Source organism: Giardia intestinalis, chromosome 2, assembly GCF_000002435.2.
Source record: "Giardia intestinalis strain WB C6 chromosome 2, whole genome shotgun sequence".
In the NCBI taxonomy this organism is placed as follows: Eukaryota; Fornicata; order Diplomonadida; family Hexamitidae; genus Giardia; species Giardia duodenalis.
In genome coordinates, this window is record NC_051857.1 from 1,087,387 (window position 1) to 1,100,251 (window position 12,865).

General features: G+C 48.5%; 9 protein-coding genes across 9 annotated transcripts; 3 read left to right on the top strand and 6 right to left on the bottom strand.

The window, feature by feature from the left end:
- Positions 1–176: 176 nt before the first annotated feature.
- On the top strand, positions 177–893 carry GL50803_0016970 (uncharacterized protein; the record flags this gene model as incomplete). Its single annotated transcript, XM_001708683.1, has 1 exon — positions 177–893. The coding sequence occupies one exon, from the start codon at positions 177–179 to the stop codon at positions 891–893; it is 717 nt and encodes a 238-aa protein (XP_001708735.1).
- Positions 894–1,168: 275 nt separating this feature from the next.
- On the bottom strand, positions 1,169–3,013 carry GL50803_00137732 (High cysteine membrane protein; the record flags this gene model as incomplete). The annotated part of the gene is made up of 1 exon (XM_001708682.1): positions 1,169–3,013. The coding sequence occupies one exon, from the start codon at positions 3,011–3,013 to the stop codon at positions 1,169–1,171; it is 1,845 nt and encodes a 614-aa protein (XP_001708734.1).
- Positions 3,014–3,543: 530 nt separating this feature from the next.
- On the top strand, positions 3,544–3,960 carry GL50803_008010 (uncharacterized protein; the record flags this gene model as incomplete). The annotated part of the gene is made up of 1 exon (XM_001708681.1): positions 3,544–3,960. One exon carries the CDS (start codon positions 3,544–3,546, stop codon positions 3,958–3,960), a length of 417 nt encoding a protein of 138 aa, XP_001708733.1.
- Positions 3,961–4,096: 136 nt separating this feature from the next.
- Positions 4,097–6,829, top strand: GL50803_0089535 (uncharacterized protein; the record flags this gene model as incomplete). Its single annotated transcript, XM_038046391.1, has 1 exon — positions 4,097–6,829. One exon carries the CDS (start codon positions 4,097–4,099, stop codon positions 6,827–6,829), a length of 2,733 nt encoding a protein of 910 aa, XP_037901740.1.
- GL50803_0014608 (putative Rho GAP) lies at positions 6,805–8,661 on the bottom strand (the record flags this gene model as incomplete). Its single annotated transcript, XM_001708680.1, has 1 exon — positions 6,805–8,661. The coding sequence occupies one exon, from the start codon at positions 8,659–8,661 to the stop codon at positions 6,805–6,807; it is 1,857 nt and encodes a 618-aa protein (XP_001708732.1).
- A 14-nt stretch (positions 8,662–8,675) lies between these two features.
- Positions 8,676–11,192, bottom strand: GL50803_0014607 (uncharacterized protein; the record flags this gene model as incomplete). Its single annotated transcript, XM_001708679.1, has 1 exon — positions 8,676–11,192. One exon carries the CDS (start codon positions 11,190–11,192, stop codon positions 8,676–8,678), a length of 2,517 nt encoding a protein of 838 aa, XP_001708731.1.
- A 126-nt stretch (positions 11,193–11,318) lies between these two features.
- Positions 11,319–11,465, bottom strand: GL50803_008004 (uncharacterized protein; the record flags this gene model as incomplete). The annotated part of the gene is made up of 1 exon (XM_001708678.1): positions 11,319–11,465. One exon carries the CDS (start codon positions 11,463–11,465, stop codon positions 11,319–11,321), a length of 147 nt encoding a protein of 48 aa, XP_001708730.1.
- Positions 11,466–11,495: 30 nt separating this feature from the next.
- GL50803_008003 (Bet3-like protein) lies at positions 11,496–11,996 on the bottom strand (the record flags this gene model as incomplete). Its single annotated transcript, XM_001708677.1, has 1 exon — positions 11,496–11,996. The coding sequence occupies one exon, from the start codon at positions 11,994–11,996 to the stop codon at positions 11,496–11,498; it is 501 nt and encodes a 166-aa protein (XP_001708729.1).
- Positions 11,997–12,069: 73 nt separating this feature from the next.
- On the bottom strand, positions 12,070–12,783 carry GL50803_008002 (Ribosome biogenesis protein Nop16; the record flags this gene model as incomplete). The annotated part of the gene is made up of 1 exon (XM_001708676.1): positions 12,070–12,783. One exon carries the CDS (start codon positions 12,781–12,783, stop codon positions 12,070–12,072), a length of 714 nt encoding a protein of 237 aa, XP_001708728.1.
- Positions 12,784–12,865: the final 82 nt, after the last annotated feature.

A 12,865-nucleotide genomic window follows, 5' to 3' on the forward strand; every position in this document is an offset into this window, starting at 1 on the left:
CATGATAGTAGGCAGATAGGGCTAGAAATTCTCGTGTTCTTGGCTACGGTGTTCTTAGAATCGTTGTGGAACTCGCTATATGTAAACTAAACCTTAACAAGGTATTCTATTCAAAAAAGTACAAACTAATTTGAAAGCCCGCGCCCCCCGTGCTCGTGGACGACGGCCAAGGCGGCATGATCGACGTTTCGTCGGTGTTTGCCGTAAGGCCTGTTTCTACAGCCTACATGACCAGCGACGAGCGCGCCGAGTTACTCTCACAGACAAGCGACGTCCGGGACCAAGCCCTGACAAATCTCATTTCCAAGGGCATGACCCTCCACGAGTTTTCGAAGACCATCTACGGCCTGATCAAGGAGCCGGCGCCAAAGCCTCACCCGCCCGAATATACTAAAGCAGTGGAAGACATCGAAAAGTACAACGCGAAGCACAAAAAAGGAAAGAAAGGAAAACGCTCTAAGAAGGTGGTAGAAGAAGATGATCAGGCTGAAGAGCAGAACTACTTCCTGGAACCTCGGGTGACTCAGACGAAGCCGTACGATACAGTCACGTGCGACTTTTACTCTGCTCTCCAGAACAACGGTCTTTCACTGCGAACGTTTTGCATAACAGAAGGCATGCTCGGAGCAGGAAACTTCACCACTCGTGCGTGTGCCGTTCCGTTTTCCCCCGACACTGAAGGTCGGAAGGGAGAACAATTCTGCCCAGCAAGCTGCTTTGGCTGTGAGAGCCACTCCACTGCACTTCATGTCATTCTCTCAAAGCTTCGGAATCTCGACGCTACCGATCCGTTTGCAATCAGCGCGTCCCTGAAAGGTTGCTGCTACGATCCTGTCCTAGTTATAATGGTCTTTCGACTGGTGCAGGCACTGCGCTTGGCGTCCTTGGGATGAGCTCTCGCGTGGGTGCAAGCTAAAAGCTATACATCTACTCTGACCGGCAATTCGATGCGTCGTTTAATAGACAGCAGAATCTTCTGGCCGTCCGGTGCATCTGCCAGTATTACTACAAGGGGGAGTACACCAAGGTCAAGTAGGCCCGGGCAGTAAATTTGTCGAGATACATGCCTCGGCCGCGCGTCCCCCTGGCGCCCCGCCTCGCAGAGCTCTATGCCGCAGGGACTTCTCGCGTAGGGAAGTGGTGGAAAACCATGGACCATGTTCACATATTAAACCGCGGCACTACCATCGGATCCTTCCTCTAGCTCTGCCAGTCCCATGGCCTCGTTTGCGTTACGACCGCGGAAGTTTGCATAAGATATGAGTGCTATGGCAGACCTTTCCCGCCTGCCTCGTCGCTTCGTGGGTATATCGAGAGGATGCTTGGGCTTCTTGTTCTTACAACAGAACCGCCACGAGAGGAACCCAATGAGACCTGCAAGCACGCTGAGGACAAGAACTCCGACGACAATTGGAACGTAGGGTTGAATGGCTGTTCTTGCTACGTCGGCCTCGCATGCAAAACTGTCCTTTAGTGTGTAACCTGGATAGCATCTACAGACAGGTACTCTCCCATTATCCGAGAGACAACGGCCATGTCCACTGCAGACCAGGTTAACGCCACCCGTAGTGGATATGCAGTCTTTGTGGACGCATATGCTATCAACGGTGCTCTGATAGTTGTCATTGCATGTACAAACGCCCCCTTTGACCACCGTACATCGGCCGTTACCGTTGCACACCGTCCCAAGAGTAAGGCACCCTAGGGGGTAGCATACCGTGCCTGACGGCCCCCAGTAGGAATCGCAGATGCAGTAACCCTTATCTCCTTCCTCTTCAACACACCTGCCAGCCCCGTTGCAAACAACGTCTTCAAAGCCCGGCTCGGAACTGAAGCAATCTTTGACATAGCAGGTTCTGGAGCTTCTGTCCCTTGTGTACCCACTCGAACAATTCTCACACTTTTCCCCGTAGTGGCCATTCTTACAGACACACTTCTTCTCTGCAGAACATACCCCTCCGCTGTGACAAACAGTTTCTGCCCCGTCCGATTCTTGCGTAATGCACTCCGTTGCCACACACGGATACACGACGCCTCGGAAGGTGATTGTCTTATATCCAGACTTGCATGTGCAGAAATAGCTATCGCCAGACCTTGTACAGCTTCCGTTGCCTCCGCATTCCTCGTACTTATTAAAGTCAATGAGGCCAGCACACTCCTTAGGAATGCATCTTCCGGTAAAGAGCTGGACAGCAACATCTTTATCACAAGAGCAATAAGACTTATTGCCCACTAGATCCATAACGCATGTACCAAACTCATGTCCTCCGCAAACAGTGTCGACGTCGTGACCATTGGCAGACCTTGGGAAGACGCACTCCTGTGGAGCACACTGTCTGCCGATTTGCCTGTACTTATTGTCTGTCGTATTTATACATTTGCATATATATCCATTCAGCGCAGTGTTTGGAAGCTCAGAAACTACACAGGAGGCAACAGTCGGGCCTCCACACACAGACTGGACTGTATGCAAACCGCTTGCTACAGGGACAATGCAGCGCGGGCTGGCACACGTTCCATTGACTGCAGAGTAGCCAATATCACAAACACACTTTCCATGCACGCATTCACCGACACCACCACAGATCAGAGGATTCTGATCAACGTAATTGATGCAGCCTTCTTGGACGCACGTACTCTTAAGGACCCCTGTGATGTCGCGAAGCGTTACTTCGGTAGTGTTGTCTGTGCAGCTACACCTCTTTTCAGAAAGGGGGGTTCCAGCCTGGCCAAAGCAAGTGCCGAATCCTCCGCACACCTTTGGCTCAGCGAGAGTCGAGTGCACATAGATGCACTTCCTCGGGACACATTGCTCTCCTGTGCTCACAGCGAGAAAGCCTTCGGAACAAGCACATCCAAACCTCTGCTGCTCCGGTTTGTACACGCAGCCGGCCAGAGCGTCTCCTCCGCAGTACACGTTGTCGCGAAGACAATCTTGGTGGATGCATCTCTTATTGAGCAGCGTGAATGGCCCTGAGCAGGCGCATTCGTGGCCACCACCGGCACTCTTCATGCGACACTCGACGAACGGCGAAAGAGCCCCGCACTCAGAGTATTGCAATTTGCCTCCAACGTACGTCAGAACAGCGCACCCTGTGTGGGTGCAGTAGCCTCCGTAGCTTTCGGTTTCGTCGGGACACTTACAGCCATAAGAGTTAGTGGTCTCAGTGTATATGCACGACCCTATTCCAGAACATACGTGGCTCAGTCTGTATTCCCCAGGAATATGATTGCTTGGCAGGCAATTCACGCTATAGCAGAAACCGCCTATCTTCACAAAGTTCTTGGAACATATGCACGCGTTTGTTGTAGCATCCAAAGCGCCAGCTCCTGGGCCACCACAAAATCCTATTGATCTGTGTGCACTTTCATCGGCATACGCAGTCGATAGGACACATGTAGAGACGTAGGTTGTGAGCAGGCCGCTGCATTGGCAACTCCAGTCGCCGCTTTCCCTCAACAAGCAGCTTTCGCTTCTATTTGTAGCCACATCGTTTGTGACACAATACGTATTGGGCACTATGCTAGGGCCAGCTAATAAAAATGACGTTACGCTGCATTTACTTCTCCGACGGCGAAAACCCCATTCCAAGCCGAATTATAATCGAACCGCCGCTTAAAAGACGTGGAGAACTGCCCACCACATTTCAATGTAGCCTACAAGAACAGACAGGAGGCGACCTCGTTGTTCCTAAATCCTCCGTCACGATGGACGGAGATACACTGCTCATCAATGCTCGGGAAAATACCACTCCCGTTGCTTACACCGTGGAGCACATTGGATGGCTAACTCAGGACGCATACGAAGAGCTTCAGCAAACCGCAGGCCACTGGGACCAGCTTGCCGAGTATAGCAGCGACACGGTCGATCCTGAGGATTCCAACTGTGAAGGAGCACGGGGGAACGACTACCCTAGCACTCCAACTGATCAAGAAAGTGATATAGAAGAGTGGAGTTAAAATTATACATTGATATAAAATTATACGTGTGATATTCTGTATGGCGCTCCACTTACCTTTCGTCATACGCCGGCCTATACGTTCATTCGCCTCTGTGCGTCTCGCTTAGCTTGCAAGAGATTTTGGATGATAAAAAATGCCAGTGTCGGCTTCTGTAGCCGGTAGATGTTTGTCTCTTTACGGCGCTCTGATGGACCACCGAGTAGCGTTTAAGGTCCCTCGGCTGCTATACAAGGATTTTCTCTGCGCCCTTTTGGGTGAACGCCACCAGGACCAGATACTACTCTCTGTCATCGTCTTCCGTGTTCTGCGTAAGGCTGCAATAAAAACTGGCGTCATTGGTGCTCTGACTACTTTAGTGCGCTATTATGCCAATACAAACTCACGTGTGATAGCCAATCAGAAGGTTCTGACCAGACTTGAGAAAGCTGACTGGCAGTTTTACAAGCTCCCATTTACGGATAGAGCCGAAATACTTGACGCGGTTTTTTCTGCAACACTCGTGATGTGCCGTTCTGGAGACACCGTGGACGCCCAAGGTGCTCTGATTTCCAGGCAGCCTGCAGGGATTAAGATTTCAAACATGAAGTGCATTGGATACGACGCTCTGTCTGCAGAATACTACATTCTTGGAGGCACAAATTACATCATAAAAGTCGACTTCACGGATACGAGCCCAAGTGAAGATCTGCCCTCTTCAGATCCCGTAATACACAGGCTTTCTGTCTCTGACACGACTACAACCGCACCACGTAGCTTTGAGCGTGCAGTCCTTATTGAGCCAATCTCATTTGTTTTGGATGCGCCTCTCCTCCTTTGCGATCCTGACTTCAACATTTCCTTAAAGCACTATAGGGTGCTAGACGAATCTGTTGATGCATATATCGACCCGCTAACCAACGAAAAGGAGGAGCCAGCGAATAGTGCAGAGGATCCTATTGAGCCCCAATCGCCTTCTCATGTATCCGAAGGGGCTATAGATTCAGTAAGTCTGCGGTCCAGCGCGTCGAGTGACGACTCCTACTATTCATCAGAAGGAGACGACGATTATCACACAACTGACAGTAGTAGATGGGGCAACTCTGACCCTACTGCTCAGAGGAGCCTTATTTCCAAAATTCCCGGTCAGTACAATCTTGTGTTTAGTAAGTTCCGTCGGAAACTACTTACCGATCGCTTCTTTTCGTATTATGGACATATTCAAGGAAGATATGTGGAGATCTCCAATAGCACATCACTCCACGGCTTTCTTCTAAACTTTTATGATTCCATGATTACTAAGGAGCAAATTGAAACATTGGTTACATCTTTTGTTGCCGCGCCTACTGACAATCCTCCCTCGGATATCCCTTGGGCTCCGTTGGCTCTACGCACTAGCAAATCCATTGCTGACACTTCCGTGGATACTGCTTCCATGCTGCTTGAAGCCTTTGTCCCCCACTCGAGTTCAGCTTATCTCGGGCTGATTCAGACTGCCGGCCTCCGTCTTCTTGACCTGGCTGTATCCCCTTTTGCCTCTCATCTCAATGTATTGTCACAGGCCCTGTTCACCTCAAGTACTATGGAAAGTCTTCTACCAATGCAAGAGGAAAGAGAGTTTTATGCAGAGCTCCGAAACACACAGATGCAAAGCGAGCCTGTGGCCTCTCGCTTTGCTTACATGGCGCAGTTACCACTCTCATCGCTCTCTGCCACTTGTAGCGCAAAGCAAATATCCACTGCCCATCGGCTAACATCGTTACTATTTGTGGACGCATTTCCTGAGGAAAGCAACCACTTTGTTCACTATTTGGGTAAAACTCATGAGCACTTGGACGACGAGCAACCAAAGGACCGAAAGCGAAGTGCTGCCTTAAATTTGGGTCCGGCAGCAAAGATGCGCGAAACTGAACGAATAGAAAGTAGACGTGCATTACTCGAACAACTGAAACACGAATTAAACCCTGAAAGTAGCAACCTGATATTAAAAATGCTTTCGGAGGTACGCGGCGGTTGGTTCCAGAAAGAGTGCATAGCTGAGGGGAAGGATAAAGATAGTGAGCCAACGCGCAAGCGCAAGTTGTCGATGGACCAAGGTGCAACTTGCCACTTAGCAGGAGACAAGGAGCCCAATGCTGTCAGCGCCAAGAATCGCATTCCGTCCATTACAGTGTTTTCGTTTACAAACGAGGCTGAGCTAGATAACTACATTCGCTTTTTAGAAGTTCAAACGTTTCACCACATCCTCTCAGAAATTGTCGCATTTTATGTTTCTACGGCAGACAATGACAACATTTATGTACACAGGTCCTTTAGCCAACAGCGTGAAAAGTTTCTCTCTCGCTATAACCCCGTCCTCAACTTGCTAGTTGCGCTAAACACGGAGTACCGCATGTGTCTGCGAGAGGTGCGCCAGGATTTCACTGCTGCTAAGCAGTCTATGGGCATCCGATTTATGCCAGAGCATGTCGGGTTTCTCCACAAGTTTCCATACTATTATTGGAACATGCAAACGCTCCCATTACAAGACATTACGTTAGCAAGCTTGTGGTCGTTTATGCGAATATGGGGAATTTTAGATCCCGCTACTTCAGAGGCCGGGGATAACTTTCTAGATAGTCCAGACGGTCAGCATTGCAACGCCATAATCACGTCTCTCATTCAGGAGCTTGGAATTGAAAACCCAGAGTTTCTCAACTCGGCTGAGTCAGACACGTTAGACAGCGAAGAGACGCACAATAGTAATAGTAATGGTGACGAAAGTAGCAAGGAGTCAGAATACATCCCGACAGACGCCACCAAGCGTCAGCTTAAACGGCTAGCAAAGTCGCAGAAGAAAATGGTCAGCGATAGCAGCTACATGAGTTATGATGGCGAGTCCAGCTCGTAACGTGCTAAAGACTCAGCAAGACAAAACAGCTCGTTGTGCTGCAAACACGCTAGGTCCACCCAACCTTGACGAGGGCCGGTGTCAACGAGAGCCCACTTCCCTTCTGTTCGCACTAAAGCGACTATCTCGTTTTGCCGTATCTTGATGCAGCTAATGGAATTGGATATTCCAATGTAATCTGCCGGATCGAAAGTGGCTAGGACATAAACCAATATGCCCTGCATACTAGTATGTTTGGCCCTGTGCATCCGTTTGCATCTGGGCAAGGGGATTGCGGGATCAAAGAATGGGATCCCAATGGCGTTGTAATATTTTTCGAAGAGCGGCCAGTTTGTAAACAAAAACTCAGTTACCTTTTGGCTCACGCTTATTGAAAAGTTGTTGTTGGGGTCATTCAAGATGCACATGTAAAAGACCTGTTTAAAGCTTTGCGGAGTCATTTTGGTAACATCGATGGCGTCCATTATGTGGCAGCAGAGTATCATTATGCTCCGAAGCAAAATGAAACGAGACAAGGGCAGAACCCTGAAGATGAACTCTGCAGCTATTTCTCCCTTGTTCTCGCGAGTGCATGGATTTCCAGATACAAACGATCTTGCAGAGGAACTGCTGTGTTGGATGTGGTTTATGGGCATGACTGAGGAGGGGCTTCCTTTGCAATCTTCCAAGAGGAGCTCAGTGCTATTGTCTGTTGAACCACAACCTTCGTCGGTCCCCGTTATATCATCCACCATCTGCTGTGTGTGATAGTATGGGCCAACGCCGTAAGATCCCAGTGGGTTGTATTCATAGGACTGATACGTATCATCTTCTTGTGCAACATCCACATGGGAAGAATTTGTATCCAGTTCTTTGCTCATGCTATCGTTGGCAGCATTGGAAGTCGTTGAGAAACCAAGTGATGTTCTATCACACACAACCTGATCGGTAACAATCTTCGTTTGCTCAGATAGAGCTGAGTCTAGCATAGGTGATGGCTGAAGACTAAACGTCTCCGGTTCCTCGGCGAGCTCCTCGTGTGTGCCTTCAGAACTAAATAAAGAGCTTGCTGCTGAAGATTCCACAGAGTCCTCACCAAAGAGAAATGCGTATTTCTCCTGAGCACCTAGGTCCATGCCTGCAGTTTTGGAGAGAACTCCGTCAACTAATAAATTCAAACTTCCAACATCTCGTCGACAAACGGTATAGTCAAAACCCTGGCTAAAAACCTGTGAATGCACGTCAGGGAAATCCGTGGCCTGGAGAACAGTGCTATCCTTGTACTTAAGAAGAAGTCCGTTAAACTGAGTCCAAAGCCTAGGCGGAATAATGGACTCGGGAAGCTTTTTAAGGTAGAACTTGATGGCATCCGCAACGGAGTGTGCAGTAATGCCAGGGACATGTTCAAAATTGATAGACCCAGCTCGAGCAACATGCGCCATTATCCAGCTTTCCATACGCTTATCTCCACTACATCGGAAAATTCCCTCAACTGCGTATCGACGATCCCTAAGCAGGTAATTGATGGCGTTTTCAACAAAACGCGTGAGGCATCTGTTTTCTAGCCATAGCTGATCTTCGTAAGATAGCTCATAGAGAGGCCTAGTTCCCCGGCTCAACATAACAGTATATGTGGATGGTAGCCACCCGCAGTCACCTGCTTCTCTCTTGCGCCCATATATCCACGTCCTCTGAGGACTCACGCAATTCTCCGGTTCATATATAACATCAATTACGTCTCCGACGACGGCTGTTAGATACTGTGCACTGTCTATCATGGACGGAAGATGCTCTTTTAAAAAATCCCGGACCACGACAACGCTGTGCGATGTGTGGACAGAGTTCTGAGACATTTTATTTTGCAGAATTAGGAATGTCTGCCTAAGGCCAATACCTGCTTGCAGCTCATACAATGGGTAGCTTCATCGACATCGCTGGAAACGCTGTACTCGACCTTTCCACAAAGAGCGCACTTGATGGGTCTGCTTGCTGACTTAGCTTTAGAGAGTATGTCGAAGTAATTAACCACATCCTTGTAGTTAGCTGGCGTCTTATTACGTAGGAAGTTGGCCTGGTTCTGCTCCAGAAACCCGGAATCGGTGCTTGGGTGCCTGTACAGTACTTCTAGGTTCCCGTCCAATACATGTCTTCGAGTGACGGGCTTGGTCTGTTGTGAGCATGGAAGTTCATTCTCTCTAGCAATGTGTTTCTCAGTGAGGCATTGCTTTGTGAGTTCTTGCTCTCGAATATGGGCTTCGACTTCGTCTTGCGTAACAACGATAGGCTTGTAACGGTAGGGCTTTCCTTCCTCCTTTATTGGAGCATCGACGTCATAATGCCCAGAGCTAGTCATGAGATAGTGATCACCTGCCGATCTGAACGTCTTCCTTAACTCACAACACTCGCTACTAGATTCAGATGAGATCGAAGGTGTAACCTCTTTCAGCTGAGCTACTTCATTGGAGACCTCTTTCTCAGCCTTAGAGTTTGTTACTTGGGGAATTGCTGCCACGATCCGTGATGGAATGCTAGGCTGTTTTTCTGTATGTATTATAGAGGCAGAACTCAACACCATGCTATCTGGCAATTTCTTCATTGCCTGCACAGATCGAATAGACATCAGTGGCTTCGACTGTACTAATCGCCCAGACTCGTCTATCCTTTCTATATTTCCTAGCTCCGCTAGCTGCTCGTCAATTAGGCTTTTAATGTAGAGCTTATTGAGGTAGAGATCTGACTGGACTCTATTGTACTCTTCCTGCTTCCTTTCGACGTGCTGAATCAAAGCTGGATCGAATCTTATGTTGCGCTGTTTCCCTGTGGTGCTTTGTGTCTTTGCCTTGACTGTTTTTGAATGAGGTTGCGTCTGGTTATATTGGTACGGCGAATGTTTGAGAAGCGCGTTTGTTTGCTGTTCATAAATTAGGCTTCTCATGTCATTCGTAGAAAGACCAACGGAATTTGCCGAGTTTGGTCGCATCTTTGGAATCTCCACGTCTTTGCCTAGTTGTTTGAGATCTGCCTGGATCTTTTCATGGTTAAGTTGTCGCTCTCCTGAGAATAGTCCATTATTTCGGAGATTGACTAGTTCTTTCTCAAATTCTGTCTCTATATTTGTGAGTTCTTTAGTGCTCATAGTTAGGAGTTTCTTGCAAAAAGTAGAAACATCGTATCCCATGTTCTTCAGTCGCTGCATGTCTTCATGAGTAAGGTTGAGATCTGGATAGTCGTCTTGATTGTCTGTCTTGCTAGTTAACCCCTGCTTTAGTTTCTGCTGCTCTGCAGCAAGAATGACCAACTGCTTGCAAAATTTCCGATACGCCTTGATATCCAGCTGCATCTCTCTATCGTTTTGTGCACTGTTGATTAGAAATCCCTTAGAATTAAACTGACTTTTCTGCTGAGAAGTTATATGCAAAAGCCCCTGGGTATAGCGGCTTCTGGGTAGTTTTTGCTGCTGTAAATTCGTGGAGTAGAGGGGGCGCATGCAGCGATCTTTTGTGCCAGTGCAATCTCTGCTGTTTGCTGGAACAGGGATGGTATTACAATGAGAGGTGTCCTGGCCTTTACTTGCCGGTGTCTTTGCGCTTGATCTATCGGGATGGTTACGACTATCTTTGATGGAACTAGCAAATGAAATATCGGTAGTTTCAGAACATTCCTTCTCAGAAGTATCAGAAGCATCCATTTTCAAAGGCCGAATTCTCTTGTTTCTTTGCTGGGGCATTATGGTCTCTGACTGATCCTCCGGTCTCGGGAATGTGGGTAAGTCGGCACCTGGAGCAGGCGAGTACGGAACTAGGCTAGGTGAAAGGGCTAGAGAATCCCTGCGGTCTAGAGACTCACGAGAATCAGGCGCTTGCAGTGCCAAGGGTTCAGTGGGTAATATCGCAACTGGAGCCATTGCAGGCCTATCTGGGTCGACATAAACAGTTAACTCTTTGGAATCACCCTTCCTAAGCGAGGAAGCCGTTACCTTTGAATGCTCGGCAGCGCAAGGCGCCCTTCTGCCTCTGACAGTCAGGTCTATCGCTTCTGGCCCAAAAGAGCGAGAAGTTTGGAGGGAATCTTTTGCCATGTGCTTATCTGAACTGAATATAAGCGCAGCGCTTTGAAACTGCTTAGACTGTGCTGCACTGAGCGGCCGTACAGATGACTGTCCAGCCACTCTACTAGGCTGAACCGTTATCTTTGCAGATTTTCCACTACGTGGTTGGCGTGCAGGAAAGATATTGGTCATTACACTGCCGCTTGTCCCCGGACGATAGGACGAAGTTCCCCCCAGCGAATCGCGTCGATTTGCATATCTCTGCCGCCGCGCCTCTGCCTTCTCGTAAAGTATTTCTCCTATGCGTTGCGGCGCTACAAAATAGGAGCTAGCCATCAACGCAACGACAAGAGCTTTCAAAGCGAAAATTTATCGCATAGGAGCACAAAGAAGACCGTTTACATAGTCTAAAGGGAGCTTCTTTTACCAGCAGAGAAATAGATTCTGCTGCCAGCGTTACGATTACTTGAAAATCCCGGCCTGTGCTAAGTCGTAAAAAGCGTGATAAACAATAGCTCCATCTGCTAACTCCATCGTGACACTCCCACCAAAATCCCCTACAACGGAAAATACAGACTCGATATCGATTAGCTGCTCTTCCTCTGTCATGGGTCTTTTTGTTTAGAAGGCATGCTCTTCTCAGCAAGCAAAGCTCTCTGTGATTTCATTTTGAAGCTCAACGCGAAGGTGTAAGGGGTGGACCATTGCGTTGTGAGCAGGAATGAGCTCAACTGTGACATTATATCCAATCAAAGACAGGGCCCCACGAATTGCCCCGCAAACTATTTGCGAATAAACTAAACGGTCCAGCTGAGCAGGGAGCTTCACATATTTCTCGAGCGGATTGTTTTCAACGAAAATGGTGTAGGCACTACATTCGGGCTCACAGCCTGTAATGGTACCGGAGGCGCAGCCCAGAAACATTTTTAGACCACCTAGCACACCAGTGGCTGTGTGGTGGAACTTTGTGCAGATAGAAGATGAGTTTGCCAAGTACTCGTCGACACACCGTTGTCCGATGTTGAAGCCCATCCTGTCCAGCTCCTTTGTGACCATTCCTGGGTCATGAAGTTCCTCTAAGAGAGATGTGACAATAGCCCCATAGGTTACGGCAAAGAACTCAGCGTTGAAACCAACCATTTTAAAGTGAGCTCGTCAAGAACGCTATTGTAGGTCCTGCAACTCCCCATGTATCTTGTTTACTATCTAGAGCTTAGCTTGCCATGCGCTCCAAGAGTCGTGCTTGATAGATGGCCTCATCAACGCTCATCTGCTGCGTCTTGTGGGCCCATTCGTGTTTCAACTGAGTAACACGTAGCTGACTTGGGGAGGTCTTCGCATCCATAAGTGCATCAATATTGACGAGGGTATCTGCGTCGGTGTTGCTCTCCAAGGCTTTCGTTATGGACTCAACGTGCGTTCGCAAACAAGGCTTAACTTGATAGCCCTTTTTATAGTCATTATACCGCGCAAATAGCTGCCTAACTTCGCCTTCCGAGTGCTGCAGATCGTTGAGTTCGATGTCTCTTGCAATTGCAGCGTAGTCTTCGCCATACTTGGCCATAGCCGCCTCCACAAATTCTCTGTAAGGCCGAAACATGGCCACACGCTTGACCTCCTCGTATATTGAGCAACGTATCCCCTTGTTTTCTATAGTTCCAACTTTCTCCTGCTTCTCTTCGGGTAGTGGCGCTGCACATCGGGCAGGATTCATCCTGTCCTGATACATGGCAGACCTACTGTCAACAAAGTGATCTGTCACTTTTGTTGTTCGCTGGCACGCCTTCTTGGGGTTGACCATTGCGAGAAGGCCGTTCGCCTTGTAGAATTCATGAACAGAAAGCCCTTGCTTCTTAAGGCGCTTGGGCTCTTTCCCACGGTAGATCTTCCGCGCACGCATGCGCTTCTGACCAACACGCAGAGGCATTGCTCGCCGACAGCACGAGGGTTGTTTAAAATTACAACAATTTAAAATTCACTTCATAGGATCATTTTTTACCCGGCCTGAA